The 15,199-nt window shown below is 37.8% G+C and overlaps 3 protein-coding genes across 3 annotated transcripts; 2 read left to right on the top strand and 1 right to left on the bottom strand.

The window, feature by feature from the left end:
* Window positions 1–1,444: 1,444 nt before the first annotated feature.
* LOC113240002 lies at window positions 1,445–12,113 on the top strand. Its single transcript, XM_026477196.1, has 6 exons — window positions 1,445–1,483; window positions 1,542–1,650; window positions 2,509–2,658; window positions 3,326–3,421; window positions 7,265–7,363; window positions 11,976–12,113. The coding sequence occupies exons 1-6, from the start codon at window positions 1,445–1,447 to the stop codon at window positions 12,017–12,019; spliced, it is 537 nt and encodes a 178-aa protein (XP_026332981.1). The 3' UTR covers window positions 12,020–12,113.
* Window positions 11,975–13,351, bottom strand: LOC113240043 (26S proteasome non-ATPase regulatory subunit 4). Its single transcript, XM_026477247.1, has one exon. The coding sequence runs from the start codon at window positions 13,257–13,259 to the stop codon at window positions 12,156–12,158; it is 1,104 nt and encodes a 367-aa protein (XP_026333032.1). The 5' UTR covers window positions 13,260–13,351; the 3' UTR covers window positions 11,975–12,155.
* A 108-nt stretch (window positions 13,352–13,459) lies between these two features.
* Window positions 13,460–15,056, top strand: LOC113240044 (putative ATP synthase subunit f, mitochondrial). Its single transcript, XM_026477248.1, has 4 exons — window positions 13,460–13,606; window positions 13,695–13,793; window positions 13,876–13,992; window positions 14,892–15,056. Exons 1-4 carry the CDS (start codon window positions 13,528–13,530, stop codon window positions 14,918–14,920), a joined length of 324 nt encoding a protein of 107 aa, XP_026333033.1. The 5' UTR covers window positions 13,460–13,527; the 3' UTR covers window positions 14,921–15,056.
* The last annotated feature ends 143 nt before the right edge of the window (window positions 15,057–15,199 follow it).

Genomic DNA, 15,199 nt, shown 5'->3' with positions numbered 1-15,199 from the left:
GGAGGTTAGGTTATTTTTCAAACAAACCAACGTTTCGGCCCCTTTACAGTTTCAATGGTTACGGCTAACTTACATTAATTTTAATTTTTAACTCTAGGTTTTCCTGTGCAAGTCATTACAGAAAAAAAGCCTCTCTTGTCACCTGCACAATCTAAAGAGACATATTTTAGTCCTACTAGAAAATGTAATTCGTTTGAAAAGAATCCATACAGCTCTGCCAATGGTATGTGTAAAAAAAGATAATTATAATGATGCTTTTATGATATTCAAATGTTTAAAGTAAACTAGAGCTTACGCACGCACGGGTGTTATCGCTAAAGTGGCTTATAATCACCAGGGCGCTTCTCCACTTACTAACGGTCCGTCTTTTGGTGCGTGACGGTATGTATTCGGATTTTCGAGAGTATAGGCCGTTCGGGATTTCTTGCTGTATGTTTGAAGATACCGACTAACGGCGGAACCGCTCGGGCGGCCCTCTTTCCCCGGCGCGTTTTCGAGACACGCGCGACCCGGGCCGTGAAACGGGCCGTGGGAAACCGCCTTTTCTGTCGTCCGCTAACTAAATCATAAAAAATCTTAACCCAGTTTTAGAATATTGAAATTGTTTAATGATATTTTGTTAGGGTAAGTTCCAACAAGTCGAACACGTTAACTAATTTTACTTATTTTTAAAAGAGAATTTAGAAATTATAAGCAAAAGATAGGTATCTTTTGCTTATAATTAATGATATTATTTGATCATTTGTCACATAGCCGCGTTTTAGTTAGTGGTCGGCAGATTTGAAGTTCGTACAAATCTGATGTCGATTGCGTAGTGGCAATATGTCCTTAAATTCTTGTGCTCCTTCCACAAGTATGATTGGGGTAAATATGTTCCTAAAGTTCCGAAGTCGTGAAATCTGGAATCTTCTGAAAAGGTTTTAACGAAACCGTCTCTGTTTGACTTCATGATTGCTAACTTTTATTATTTTTTCGAGTGTCACTTCTTTGTTTTATATATTTCAGAAGTCAGAAATAGTGCAGCATATACGAGGGTAAAGTCGGCTAACGCTTCATTGGAGTGCCAGAAAATGAAATCAAATTTTAATAATAGGTCCGACGCTAAAAAATGTACAAGTTCATTTATGAATCAAAATAAAAAAGAAAACAAAAATTATGTAAATTCTACTGCAAAAGATAACTCAAATTCAAAAAGTAAATATTTAAAAGCATTTTTCTTGTTTTCAGTAGCAATGCAGTTATCTAACATTATAATTTTGTAGAGCAACTATTTAGTTATATATTTAAAATTCCTGGGTTTTATTAGTCAATTTAGAAGCAAGTACTGTAGGATTTCACGCTTCATTTATAAATTTTTCGTTTGTGTTCTGCCAAGTTTCCCGAAAAGCAATTAGATTTCATCTAAGTACCTATTACCCACAACTGACCTGTCTATAAATAAAAAATGTCATCAAAAGTTCAGAAGATAGGTCATAGTTTTCACGTAGTTTTATAAATTTGTAAATTAAAAGTTTTGAGAAATTTTTACAACGTATTTTCAGAAAAACCAAGTGCAGCCAAACCGCCTAAAATTCGAAATAATCTACAAGAGACATTTGGAAACAACGCCCAGTAGTAGTTATGATAACAACAGCTGTGATACAAATTTAAGTACGTAAATAATGCTATTAATATAACAAATAAATAAGCGTGTGAATGACCCACGTGAAAACTATGACCTATCTTCTCCACTTTGATGACATTTTTTATTTATAGACATATCATTTGTGGGTAATAGGAGTCGATTGGGAGTCGGGAGACTGGCTTTAGATTGGCTGGTATTTTTCCATTGAACCCCAACGTGTTTATTAAAGAAAACAATCTCAACCTATTGTTTCTCTCTCAATTAAATGACGAAAATGATGACCCAAAAGGAATTAGATGGACAATATACAACGAATTGGAGCAAGACAATGAAATGTGGTACTAGTGCACTTTGTGTGTTTTGGGCTTACGCGGAGTGCAGTGTGTCTCCGGCAAGGGCTATGTTTGTGATATTTATATTTGATTTACCTGACCCTAATTGCAAATAGATTGCCAACACGTAAGGACAATGGCGGTTAAAATGTATTTGTTTTTAAAGTATTGTGATTCCCAAATTATAAAGTCAAAGTGATTGAAATGTATCGTATTACTTCAATATGTTAATTTCATTATAAAGTAGTTATAATATAAATATTTTATTTTGTAATTCGATTGTTATTACAATAATTGCTTAAGTGGCTCCCATTGCCCCCCTTTTCTCCTACGGCTATATGCCGCTCTGGTCGTCTCACGCGCTTTACCCATTTGTCTTAATATACTACGGTAATAGTATCTATAATGATTATGCTTATAGCTCGTATAGTCTTGTGCATCTTGCCGTCAGGATGGCGCCCGTGACAATGGAAATGTCTGTAGAAAAATGTATAGGGCCACTCACGCTTAGTGTTGAATTGGCGTGATTCTGTTTACTAAACTTGCTTTCAGACTCTCAACAAAAGTCATCATCTAACGACATTCACAAAGCAAAGCAGACTCCTAGAGATGTTTTTAACGACTCAGTGAAGAAGATTGCGGCTTTTAAACAATCTATGAGCAAAGACATCAACTTTATACCCGTTATGGGAAAGCCAGGATGTATGTATACAAGATTAATATATTAGGGTATAATAATAACGCACACACTCAACATAGCACCGCACTAGAGAAATCTTGTGTCGCGGGTGCCATGGACACACACATAGACAACCACAAATTACACCCAAACTCACGAGAGAAATAATTGTAGGCCATACAACTACTCCCGGCCCGGGAATCGAACCTGGAACTCTGCGTGACAGTCCGGCATGGTAACCGTTCGACGACAGAGGGGTGAATGTATTAAATTGCTGTTCTAAAGTTGTAGTCATTTTGAAATCTAATAAAGTATTTTTTCACCTCACTAGCTCGGAAAGGCTTCCTTTCTCATTCCAAATGTTCATTAAAAAAAATTCGAAAGGGTTTTTCTAAAAGATTTTTGAAATTGACAATGGACTGTGGTGCACCTGACTTTTTTTTTTTGATGAAAAAAAAGATAATGGCACGTTCAATTATAAACGATCGAAGAAGAAGAAGAATTTAAATTATCATATTGACATCCTTTTGCCTTCAGTGTACTTCGGAACTACTTGGTCCAGTAGATTCCCCAGTACCTCCCACCTACCTAATTACCTAATTACCCCAGTAGAAAAGTGGCTCCCGCGTAAAGAATCCTCTTTTATTGGGTTCTTAAACTTAGCCCGCTTATGACTGTTCTTTTTTGCAGCCGGAGTTCGCAGTAATAAAAGTTTCAAGCCAAAATTAGAAGACATTAAGAGCTCAATGCTTTTATTAAATAAAAAGAATGTGCAAGCAGATCCAGGTAAAGGATTATAGTAAAGCATAGATATATATATATATATATATATCGTTCGCGCCTCAAGGGCTCGTTCATGCTGTTGCTGGCGTTTATCGACAAGTCTTATTTGTCTCATTATATTTGGCTTATTACACTATCTACTATAGGTAAGGTGGCAGTACTACCCTGGACGAATTCGTTCACAAGGAGCTCTACTGCTACTAAAATACCTGTACGTATAAGTTAATAAGAGTGGCGCCCTAACTATTAGCCTGGAAGTAGTTTATCTCATGTAAATGACCGTGGATATCAATTTATTAATCTTTAATATGATATATAAGATGTCAGTTTATTTTTCCTTGTGGGTACCTAATACACACATCAAAAGTGTCTAGGGATCAATTACGTTTAAGAGTATTGCTGCAATTAGGGTTAATTATATTAACTTTTTTGTATCGCTATTGATACTTTTTAGTGAGTTTTAACATTTAAATAAGGAATATTGTTTAAAATTCGATAATAAGAAGAAAATCGATTGTCAATGTGGTTTTGTATAAAAATGAGTTATAGCGTTTTGACAAAATCATTACAATATCTGCATCGGAACCGAAACAATTTACATTATTATGCAGAGACGACATCATTTAACCCGAGAAGTGATGATGCGAGCTGTCGGAATGTTGGAAGCTGGTTCCAGGCAACGTGCTGTGGCTTTCACTCTTAACACTACACAGAGCGTCATAAGTCGCCGCTGGACGTGCTATCGCATGACGGGCAGCGTGGCCCAGGGACATGGAGGACGATCTCGCGTCACGACTCGCAGACAGGACCGGTATATCCAAAATACTGCTCGACGGAATCGTACCATGACCGCCATGATGTTGGTTACGAGGCTCTACAGCTCCTCAGGCTTGCTAATAAGCGATCAAACAATCCGAAATCGTTTACGTGAAGTGGGTCTGCGATCCCGAAGGCCGCTCAGAGTTCCACCTATTGCACCCTGCAATCGCAGGACCCGTTTACGATGGGCTCGCGAACACAGAAACTGGGAGGAAGAAGACTGGCGCTATGTGTGCTTTTGGGATGAATCCAGCTTCGGTATGAGACCGGATACAAGACGTACTCGAGTTTGGAGAACATCTGGACGTCATGAACGTCTGAGATATTGTCAGGAAGTTCATCCATATGGTGGGGGAACAATAATGATATGGGCCGGTATTTGGATCGGCGGAAGAACCGATCTCATTTGGATCAGGGGTAACCTCAATGCTCAAGTTTACGCAGAGAGGATTGTTTCAGATGTTATCATCCCTTTGCGAGGCCAGTTGGGTGATTCATTTCAACTAATGCATGACAACGCACGTCCACACACGGCTAGAGTCGTAACACGCATTCTTGCCGAAGCTCGTATCAACGTTCTGCCGTGGCCTGCTCAATCGCCAGACCTCAATCCAATTGTGCACGCATGGGATATGCTTCAAAGAAGAGCTGTGCCGAGTATGCATACCGTACATACTCTACAACAATATTTTGACTTGTTACAAAACACATGGGCGGCCATTCCTCAAAGTGATTTTGATGAACTCATCTTAAGCATGCCAAATCGCTGTAATTGTGTGATTCGTGTTAATGGTGGAAATACAGATTATTAATTTTCTTATCTTTATAATAAAAATGAGCAAAATCATCATTTTCGCCATTTTTTTGTCATTTAATTGACGCCGTTAATTTGAGTTTTTTCCCACAATTTGCAAAAACATCAATTTTAGTTTATTTTAATTAAATATAGGGGTAAGCGGTTAAATAAAACATAAGCATTAAAGTAAGAAGTCGTCCTGGAAGACTGGATTTGGTAAATATTGCTTAAATAATTTTTATTTCAAAAATATTCACTTGATCCCTAGACACTTTTGATGTGTGTATTATTCAAATATTTCTGAACAATGACAAAATATGCATGTCAATAAATGGCATTGTATGTTACAAACTAATTTATGAATTAACTAATTAATAGATTCAAGCGTTACTTTGCTGAAGTCCATGTTCATAAAAATGGAAGTAAACTAATGTGCTACTCCGCGATACAGTGAATATTTTTGGTATTTTGTGACGGTAGTTGCGCTTGTGTTATTTATTTTATTAATTTTATGCTAAGGAAGGGTGGGATAATTAACTGCATGAAAAAATATTCAACAAAAGCGCAGCTATTTTACACGATTTAACCGTCACTGGGTTCGCGGAGTAGCATTACTAATTTTATTTTTTATAATAGTAGCATTATTAATTTACTTTCATTTTTATTATGAATTTACACTGCCGAATATGGGTAGATCCTGAGGGTAGATCCTGTACAAAATAAAAGAATAGCCGGTACTACACATAAAAATCTATGCAATAAGGGCCATCTAGTAGATTTGTTTATTATCACCATTGACTTACATAATCACTAGAAATTAGAGTAGCTTTGATATATTCCAGCTTGTTAATGTAGAACAAATTACTTGCAAAAATAGCTATTTGGTACTCGTCGCGACCTCTGGTGTACTAGTAGGTACTACAGTACCCGCATGATATACATATTACAATAGTGAAGTAATCTCAACTCATTATAGAAAAAAAAATAATCAAATGCGAGTCGCATTTATACGTTTTTAGATTTATAACTAGTATTGAAAGGTCTAGATTGAAAAAGTTTTAATAAAACGAAAATATTTTTCTTTACTTAATACATTGACTTGCAATTATATGGACGTCGGGTCCGCGCTAAAAAGTGTCCGAACTTATAGGGCGTTAAAATCGTATACAGAGCGTCATTCACGCTTTAGTCTTCGTTTGTTCGACTGACAGCGAAGCAAGCAAAATTAGACAGTACAGCGATGACATTACAATTTAAATTCAACGTTTTAGCTTCTTTACATGTCACTACGTTTAAATAGGTTAACTTGGGACATTTTTTTCGTGGTTTTTGTATTAGACCCGTCGTCCATTTATTTGTAAGTCAATGACTTAATATACCTATTGTCGTCAATTCGAAACTGCTTTGTTTTGCATTGGGCTTTGACGCGAGTTTGCCGGAGGTGGAGTTGTGCTGGCTAGGAGACGACAGTATTTAGATTTCATTTTTTTAAATTTCGAATAACAAAAGTTGTGTCGTAAAATTATACATTTACTGCACGTCACTATTGATACCAATGTACAGCGATTAGCTCCTTCAACGTAGTTATGAATTAATAAGAAACTTATGAGTGAACACACGTCAAAACGGCCATCATAGCGTGTCGCTTCTTTAAATACCGGACTATGCTGCTTGTATGGCGATTAACTGTTTTCTTGAAATGTTGGTCCATGATCATTTTATTTTTGAGGATTGCGTAGAGAATATGTAAACTGTAAAAGCATTATTATAATGTTTTTAAAGAACTCCGTAATCGACTCTAACGTATTTTTATTTAAACAAACTTCCTTCATATTTCTATTTTATAACTTAAGGGCCACATCCACCCTTGATTCAGGGCTCTTGAAATCGGATAGAGTAGATCGATTGACATATCTTTGGGCATTCATTGCTGTGAAGCCAAAAGTGTTTCACAATAAATCTGGCTAATAAATAATATAATAATTTGTAGTGTATACTTCAGTATAATTTTAGTAGAACTTTAGGTTGTCAGTTGACACCATTGCATTGATTTTCGTAAATACGAAGGTAATGTTAATCGGGCATAAGGTTCCACTGCCACTCCGTCGCGGTCGACTCGGATTTTTTAGTTTGCAACCAATGTCATTGTTCGTTCAAAGGAAATGAAGGTTTTTGTCTAATGATAAAAACCTTCATTTTAATTTTAAAAATTTGATTGCCTTTATTTTTAGATATTCCGAAACCGAAGCCAGTGGAGGAGTGGGAGAGAATACAAAAGTTGAGAGAAGCGAAAGAAAAGTTCCGAAGTAAGGATTTTTGGAATGACGCCAGTAAGCTTTTAAAATTAACGATAAAACTTTATCATAGACTAAGGGTCGTATTCCAGAACTCTACTTAATGCTCAAGTCAGGATTTGAGCAGACTTGAGTATGATTTGAAGCACTGGAAATACGACCGTAATGGCAAGGACTTGAGTATGATTTTCAGTGCTTACTGCAATACTCATATCCTGACTTGAGTCAGAGTAAAGCACTCGAAATCATACTCAAGTCCCTGCCATTACGGTCGTATTTCCAGTGATTGAAATCATACTCAGATCCTGACTTGAGCTAGAGTTCTGGAATACGACCCTAAGAAAGTAAAGGCGATTCCCTACTCAGTGCGCAGTAACTATTCTGGTTTAGTCATTAGTCTCGTACACTATATACCTCTATAAAAGGAAAAAAAAAGAGATTGGGAATAAACAATGCTCCTACTGCTTTTTAAAGATTTAACAATGCAAACGCAAACGATACCGATACAGATGTGACAGAAACTTAGTTGTGACTGGTCTGTGTTTCTAAATACCGCGTAAGTTACTATTATTAAATGTCAAATAGGTAAATTTCTGTTTGTAATAAATAAGTGGAACTACAATGTTGCTTTATACTTTCACGGGCTTAAACCTCCAAGATACTGACTGCTTTTGTCGAAAACATGAAGCAATAGCTAATTAATAAAATTGGTGATATTGTATTAAGACGTCTTACAAAAAACAGGAAATAAACTTACCTTTATCTACACTAATATTATAAATGCGAAAGTAAATCTGGGGGTTACGTTTTCGCGCCTAAACGGGTGAACCAATATAGATGAATTTCTGAACCATTATCGATGAATTTTGGTAGAAGGATATAGGCTACTTTTTGTCACAAAAATATATCTGCAAGTCCCCTTGCAAGAAGATTGTATGGAGAACCAATAAAACTATGTAAACTCTACTATGCTACTAGATGTAATTATTCTACGCAGGCCATAGGCAGACGAAGTCGCGGGCAAGAGCAAAATAACATTACAAATACCAGTCAGTAATATCATAGTTTATGGGTCAAGTAGTCACACTGAAAGGGCAGCGGACGGAGGAACATTTTTGGTGTACAGTATATTACTTAGCATTTGAATCTTTGCCGCTGTAGTTGAGTTTTTCAAATTTTTTCTTATATTTCCCGCTGTGATCAGGAAAAAAGACCGATCTGTCACTATCACATGTATTTTTTTTCCTAGGTATATAAGGTGTGAAGTTTAGTTATCTCAAGAGAAAAGTAGATATTTTTCAATTAAATTTCTTTAAACATAATTTTCTCGGTTTTGAGTTTTTGTCACATGCGCCTTTCAACTAACAGCTGCAGACCTTATCGTCTAAATAAAAAAGTTCCAATTGATTTGAAGTAGACATGGGGAATAGCGTTACATTTCTATCGCCGTGACTGTCATTCCGGTTTCAAAAAAATCACAGTGATAAATCATCGTGATTTTGTCACGACTGTCACTTCCGTGACCTTGTCACGCCTATAACTTACATCACGATATACGGTTTTAGCCAGCGGCTTCTTTCTAATAATTATAGCCGTTTTTTATAGAATGATTTAAGTTTTTACTCCCTTTGTAATAAGTTTCAATTCCATTCAAAAAGTTGATTTTGTATTGAATGTAATTTTGTGTGTTACTTATTTAATGCGAATCGTTGGATTGTTAAAAATAGCAATAAAGTGTAATGTAATTAATATAATATAATAACGCACACACTCAACATAGCCCCGCATTAGGGAAATCCTGTGTCGCGGGTGCCATGGATACACATATAGACAACCACAAATTACACCCAAACTCACGAGAGAAATAAATGTAGGTCATACAAATATTTCGCCCGGCCCGGGAATCAAACCTGGGACCTCTGCGTGGCAGTCCGGCATGGTAACCGTTCGGCCACGGAGGCAGTTAATTATATTTCTAGTAGAATACACAAAGTAGATTATACATAAATATTAAATACCAACTCTTCCTATAATAAAGAAATATACAAAAATATTTTACTTTGTTCATAAATAGGTTTATAATAACTGCTGCAAATTTTTTTCATCCGCCCTTTCTAGTAGTATAAGCACCTACGACCCTTGTGAGTGAGCATACGCCTAGGCGAGTGGTTTCGCAGATGGAGAATCGAAGTCAATCCCGACAAAAGCGCGGCGGTATTCTTCACGCGAAGTAACCTATCCAGTCGTAGGTTACAAGAAATCACCCCGATCTCGCTCTTTGACCTTCAAATCCCTTGGGTGAACACGGTCAAATACTTAGGAGTTACGCTCGATAGGAAGCTGTCATTCAAAGCACACGTGAAAACCGTCCGCGATCGCGCCCACTTTGTTATGAGCCGGCTCCATCCCCTTCTCAACAAGCATAGCAAACTCTCCCTTAGCAATAAGGTGAGACTGTACACGACCTGCTCCGCCCAATCATGACGTACGCCAGCGTCGCATTCGCTGAGGCAAATCCCGCGCTAATACACCGCCTGCAGGCTCTCCAAAATAGATTCATGCGCAACGCGACGGGTGCCCCGTGGTACCTGCGCAACGCTAACCTCCATATAGATTTACGGCTCCCCACAATAGCCCAATTCATGAAACAGGCATCGAGGAAATACTTCGACTCTGCTCCTCACCACCCCAACCCCCTCGTGGTGGCTGCATCTTCCTACGACCCCCTCAGGGAACAACCTCACCGCGTACGTAAGACCCGTCGGCCAAGGGAAGTCCTCAACGACCCTGACGACCTTATCACTCTCGCCACTTTGAAGTCCAACCAGATCGCTAGTCAGTCCCGTCCCTCACGCACCAACCGTCCTCGCCGGCGAGGTCGTCGAGCCCCTCATTTCAGCACGTACAGTGGTAGATTCTCTCCTACAGCACGCCCTTCTGACGGAAGTCTCCAGTAGCGCCCTGAGCCGAGGTCCGTGCCCACTTGGGCGCCCTCAGGCCCGCTACTTAGCTTTAAGTTTATTTTCGGGGTTATGAGCCTTCAGCTCGCCCTCTTTCTCCGGTGGCGCAGTAAAGGCCATCAGCGGCCAACTGCTAAATATCATTCAAAAAAAAAAAAAAACAGCTATTGGACCGTTCCAATACCTACACCTATGTGACTTTGGAACGTCGTTTCTTCGGAACGAATCACGGGGATCCTGTTTGACGGCGGATCATCGTGACATTATTTATCACGCACCTCTAATTTGAAGTGATAGAATGTATAATGCGGCACCGCGAGGCCGCGCGGGATTTGTAGCGGCATTTCCAAATCGTTTTTAAATAAATACAGAAGCGTTAGTAGAAATATAAGAAGCAACATACTGCGATTACGTCGTGTATGTAATTTATACGGAGCTATAGGATCCACTTGGACAATAGTAGTTAGTACGAATGCTAATTGCTTGGATAATTCATAATGGGGGAGGGACTACGTGTATATTTTTTCTTTTTAAAATCAGTAATAAAGTTAGCGTAAGCAGTGTTGTCTCAACCGACGCCATTGTGCTACAATTGAGAGTACGCTCCGTAAATGCCCGTTTCACAAACGAGGGTGAAACGCGCGTTTATGCCGTGTATGGATTTGTGAACTTGTGCATAGGTTTACTGGCTACGACTGAATCTCGTTTGAATCGCGTTAACGCGACGACGTTTGACGACTGACGACGCCGTCAGCGCGTCCTCAGCGCGTCGTCTGCGTGCATAAAATAGGCCGTGTGCTTAAGCCCTTACTCCATGCAATGCAATGTTTGCACGTACCAATGCAGCTTGTATGTGTGCATATCCGCCGCGCGCCGTGTACGGACGCACACATTCAAGTTATCTCACGGTGCATAGCGCGTTCGTCACTCGCGCTCTTCATTATAGAATAGAACTTTTCAAAAGTTGCTGGACGCTATTTTCAGTACACATAAAGATAAAAAACTGTTGAAAGGTACAATTAAAGTAACAACAACCACACGCAAAAATAGGCCTCTATAGTCCATTTGTTTAGGTACTTAACTAAATGTAAACAATCTTGATACATCTTTTTATTGAAACACATGCTTTACAAATCAATAGGTATAAAAATAGGCATGCAATTTCATATGAAGCGAAGTATTTGTATTTTGTATTTGAAGGTAAGGGAAAATCATTTTATAAATGTATATTTCATTAAATAGACGTCTCAAGATTGTTTACATTTATTTAAGTACCTAAACAGTCAGACTACAGACGTAGAGTTGCGTAGCAAGCCCGTAGCAAGTAACAACAAAACACGATGAAAATGAAGCAAAACACAGAAAAAGCAATCGCTGTCACTGTGATTAATAATTTTGTTATACATATAGAAATTTCTGCTGTTTTAGAGTCGTATTATATGTATTATTGTAATTATATAATTATGTAATATTTTGATTTCAATTGGGAAATTATCAGATTTTTATTAATTTCTTTTATTCAAAAAATTCTGGGTTTATTCAAAAATACATCAGTTGATAGACCAGGGATTAATATGTATTTATGTTATGTTAACATTGTTCAATTGTCACTTAAAATACAATTTTCTTCAAACAAGTTTTAGCAATGTCATTCCAACTCCACTTCAGTATCAATTTTTTTGTTACAGAGTATGATAATATAGAAGGGCTTAACTGGATTTCATGGAAATAATAACTGAAGACAGTGAAAGAATGAATTGAAAGAAATTCATCTGTATTTATAAATTTATAATAGTAGTACACAGCACAGTGTTGTCTATGTTGTTTAAATTTACGAGCACAGTGTAATCAATAAAAATAGCAAAATCCTACTCATTTGATGTATTGCCAGTATTTCCTCCATCCTTATCTTTGTCCTTGTCATCTTTCTCATCTTTATCTTTCTTAATGGTGGACATGGCATTCCTAATGGCTTCACTCTGGGGATCTACACCAGGCAGATTCTCAAGTACACTTTGCAGGAAAGCAGGATCATTCATTACTTCGGCATATTCTTCAGAGACATCCATACTCTCTTCAGTTACTGGTACATCCTGCTGCATGCTCATTTGCATAGCTAGTGCAATCTGCTCTTCTTCAGATAGCTCCATGGCTTCGCGGCCACCAAGTGACATGGCAAGAGCTCGTTCCATGCCTCCACCTTGTGCATCTGTAGCACCTCCAGACTCTCCTTCTGTGTTGGATTGCTGTCGGCGAGACTCTTCCTCCTGGCGCTGTCTCTGTTCTTCCATGGACACACGCAGTGCTAAGGCAAGCTCAGGGTCTTCATTAGGATCAACTCCAAATTCAAATGGCGACAAACCAGAACCAGACGGTCCAGCTCCATCTCCACCAATCAGTGGACTTGAAATTAAAGCCTCCGACAACACTACACAGCCCCCAGCTGGCACAGACACAAGGTGACTACCACCAGATGTGTTGTCTTTGCCATTCAGAGTGTTAACAAAGGTGGTTAACAGAGGATTGTTCTCGGAATCTTCTCCAAAAGAAACAACATCACATGTCACCTTTTCCTTTTTCAGTCTTTTGGCCAGTTTCACTAGCTCTTTTTCGTCGGTGTTAATGGGAGAACCGACAAAGACTACAATGCGCATTTTGTGGTTTTTCCCTTGACGATGCTTCAACGCCAAGTGTGCAATTCTAATACCCGTAAGTAGGTTAATGTTTCCTTTGGGTTGTACACGGTGCAGTTTTGACAAAATACGCCCGACATCGCTAGTTAATGTTGCCAAGACTTCAACAGTGTTTGCCAGTGTCAGTAAACCCACATTATTCTCGGGGTTTGACCGTGTTTTGGAATGACATACCAAGTTTACAGCATCTTGTTGAGCTTGTAGCCTCGTTGGGAGGAAATCTCCATTCCTCATATAGTCACTGTTATCCACACAAATCATTGTACTTTCAAGAACCATATTGCTGGTTTATAGCCGCGAATTCTCACAAAATTGCAAAATTCAATATTCACAAAAGACGAATTTTGCTGTATAATCATAGACAAGATATACCACAATCAAATGTCAATTGTCATTGGCTGTGTTGCCATTTTAAAGAGAATAGTTTAATTTCCGGAGTGAAGCAATATACAAAGAAGAAATAAGATTTGTCTCTGGTTTAATTTTGACAGCAGGAGTTACCAAATTCCTTCTGTTCAAGAAAATTCGATAAAAACGCCTCGGAACGATGGCTTTCGGTGATTATCCCAAAGAATACAATCCAGCAGTGCATGGACCATATGACCCGGCTCGTTATTATGGAAAGCGTAAGTAATTGGCCGAAAATGTTGGTCTTAAATTTTTGCCCTTGTACTTTACAAAGTTCGGTTATGTAATTTTATTTTTCGTTTTCAGCTGATACACCTTTCAGTCAGTTGAAGATTAGCGAGATTGGTTCCTGGTTTGGGCGTAGAAACAAGACCCCAGCGGCTGTAGCTGGTGCTTGCAGCCGAGGTAGTGTCGATATAATGAATTTTTGAGGTTATATTTATTTGTGGCAGTTAATAAGAACTTAAATTGTTATTTGGTTTGGTAGCTTTCTGGAGATGGCAACACAAGTACGTGCAACCTAAGAGAGTGGGCATGGCGCCATTCTTCCAGCTTGTGGTTGGATCAATGGCATTCTTCTATGCTATCAATTATGGCAAGATGAGTAAGTATCCAAGCCAGAGTAGTAATCATATACTAACAGTTTATAGCAAGCAAATTCTTTTTAGCATTGCTTTATTTTCTTAGAGCTATTACTGCAGGTATATTTGGAGATTTTTTAAATTGTAGTTTTTGTATGTTTCCATGATTAATTTTTCAACCTGAATAGCAACTGTTAAATTCAGTTTAATAATATGTTTCAGTTGCACAGATTTGAACACAATACAAGAAATCCATTTATTGAAACCAAATGAAATTTGAATCAAAATTTTATCAGATTTTGTTCCAAATGTCCACACTATCCCTAAACTAAACTGTGAGATGCATACATGGGTTATTCTCGGGTTTAGTGTTTTCTGTGGCAAAAATAAAATTGAATATTTCATGATAATGTACTCAAATATTAAGTAAAAATTGCCACAGACCTTGACTCTAAAGCCGTGATTCACTGAACTGTTATATGTATATTATTATACTATGGTACATCTGATTGACATTTTCAATGCTGGCCCAAAAAGAATGTAGGATTGGGACCTAGAGATAAAGTAAATGCCACAAGTTCGGAAGGGTGGTGCGTTCAAGATTTGCGCATAAATGTACATGCAAACCTTGAACGCTCCGCTGTCTGTGCTGTAGTTCCGAATTTGTGGCCTTAATGTTTAAAATCTAGAAGCATTGCCATTGTTTTTTATTTGAAGATTTGCTCTTGACATTGTCTGAACTTCTATTATACTACCAAAAAATTTTGTATCATTTCGTGTTGATTCTTTGTATTTTGTGTGACAGTCATGATTTATTTGAGAAGTGTTAAAAATTCTTGAGATGATCTTCGAGAGACATAGTTCTCAATTTGTTTAATTGGTTTCATTACTAAAATTTACTTAGTTTTTTCTTTTATTACAGAGCACCACAGGAACTACAAGTACCACTAACAAGTAATCCAGAGTTTCAATCAAGGTCACTTATTGCAGCCGTTATGCATATTTATTGTTATGAATTGAAGTGATTATGTACCATTAGTGTTTGAGGTGAACAGCTTTGCAAATAAAACTGTACTAGTGAATCTGAGTATCATGTTTTATTTATTATATATTGTTAGTTTATTTGGTATTGAACATTATATTCTTACAAAATTGGCTGTACGTTTATGACGTTGCACATTGTGTTTACCTGTTTGTGTACTGATTTCAACATTTAATGTTATGAATGAT

This window comes from Hyposmocoma kahamanoa, unplaced genomic scaffold (assembly GCF_003589595.1).
Source record: "Hyposmocoma kahamanoa isolate Upper Pololo Valley unplaced genomic scaffold, ASM358959v1 119, whole genome shotgun sequence".
In the NCBI taxonomy this organism is placed as follows: Eukaryota; Metazoa; Arthropoda; class Insecta; order Lepidoptera; family Cosmopterigidae; genus Hyposmocoma; species Hyposmocoma kahamanoa.
The sequence above is the reverse complement of the archived record's forward strand: the minus strand, read 5'-3'. Positions and strand labels throughout refer to the sequence as shown.

Bases quoted from the DNA above. Each gene is read 5' to 3' on its own strand.
- LOC113240002 (XM_026477196.1), top strand. From the start codon at position 1,445: ATGTCATCAAAAGTTCAGAAGATAGGTCATAGTTTTCAC. The intron at 3,422-7,264 runs GTAAAGGATTAT...CTTTATTTTTAG, and splicing joins GAATGTGCAAGCAGATCCAG to ATATTCCGAAACCGAAGCCA. The intron at 7,364-11,975 runs GTAAGCTTTTAA...TTTTTGTTACAG, and splicing joins GGATTTTTGGAATGACGCCA to AGTATGATAATATAGAAGGG.
- LOC113240043 (XM_026477247.1), bottom strand. From the start codon at position 13,259: ATGGTTCTTGAAAGTACAATGATTTGTGTGGATAACAGTGACTATATG.
- LOC113240044 (XM_026477248.1), top strand. From the start codon at position 13,528: ATGGCTTTCGGTGATTATCCCAAAGAATACAATCCAGCAGTGCATGGA. The intron at 13,794-13,875 runs GTAGTGTCGATA...TTGGTTTGGTAG, and splicing joins AGCTGGTGCTTGCAGCCGAG to CTTTCTGGAGATGGCAACAC. The intron at 13,993-14,891 runs GTAAGTATCCAA...CTTTTATTACAG, and splicing joins TATCAATTATGGCAAGATGA to AGCACCACAGGAACTACAAG.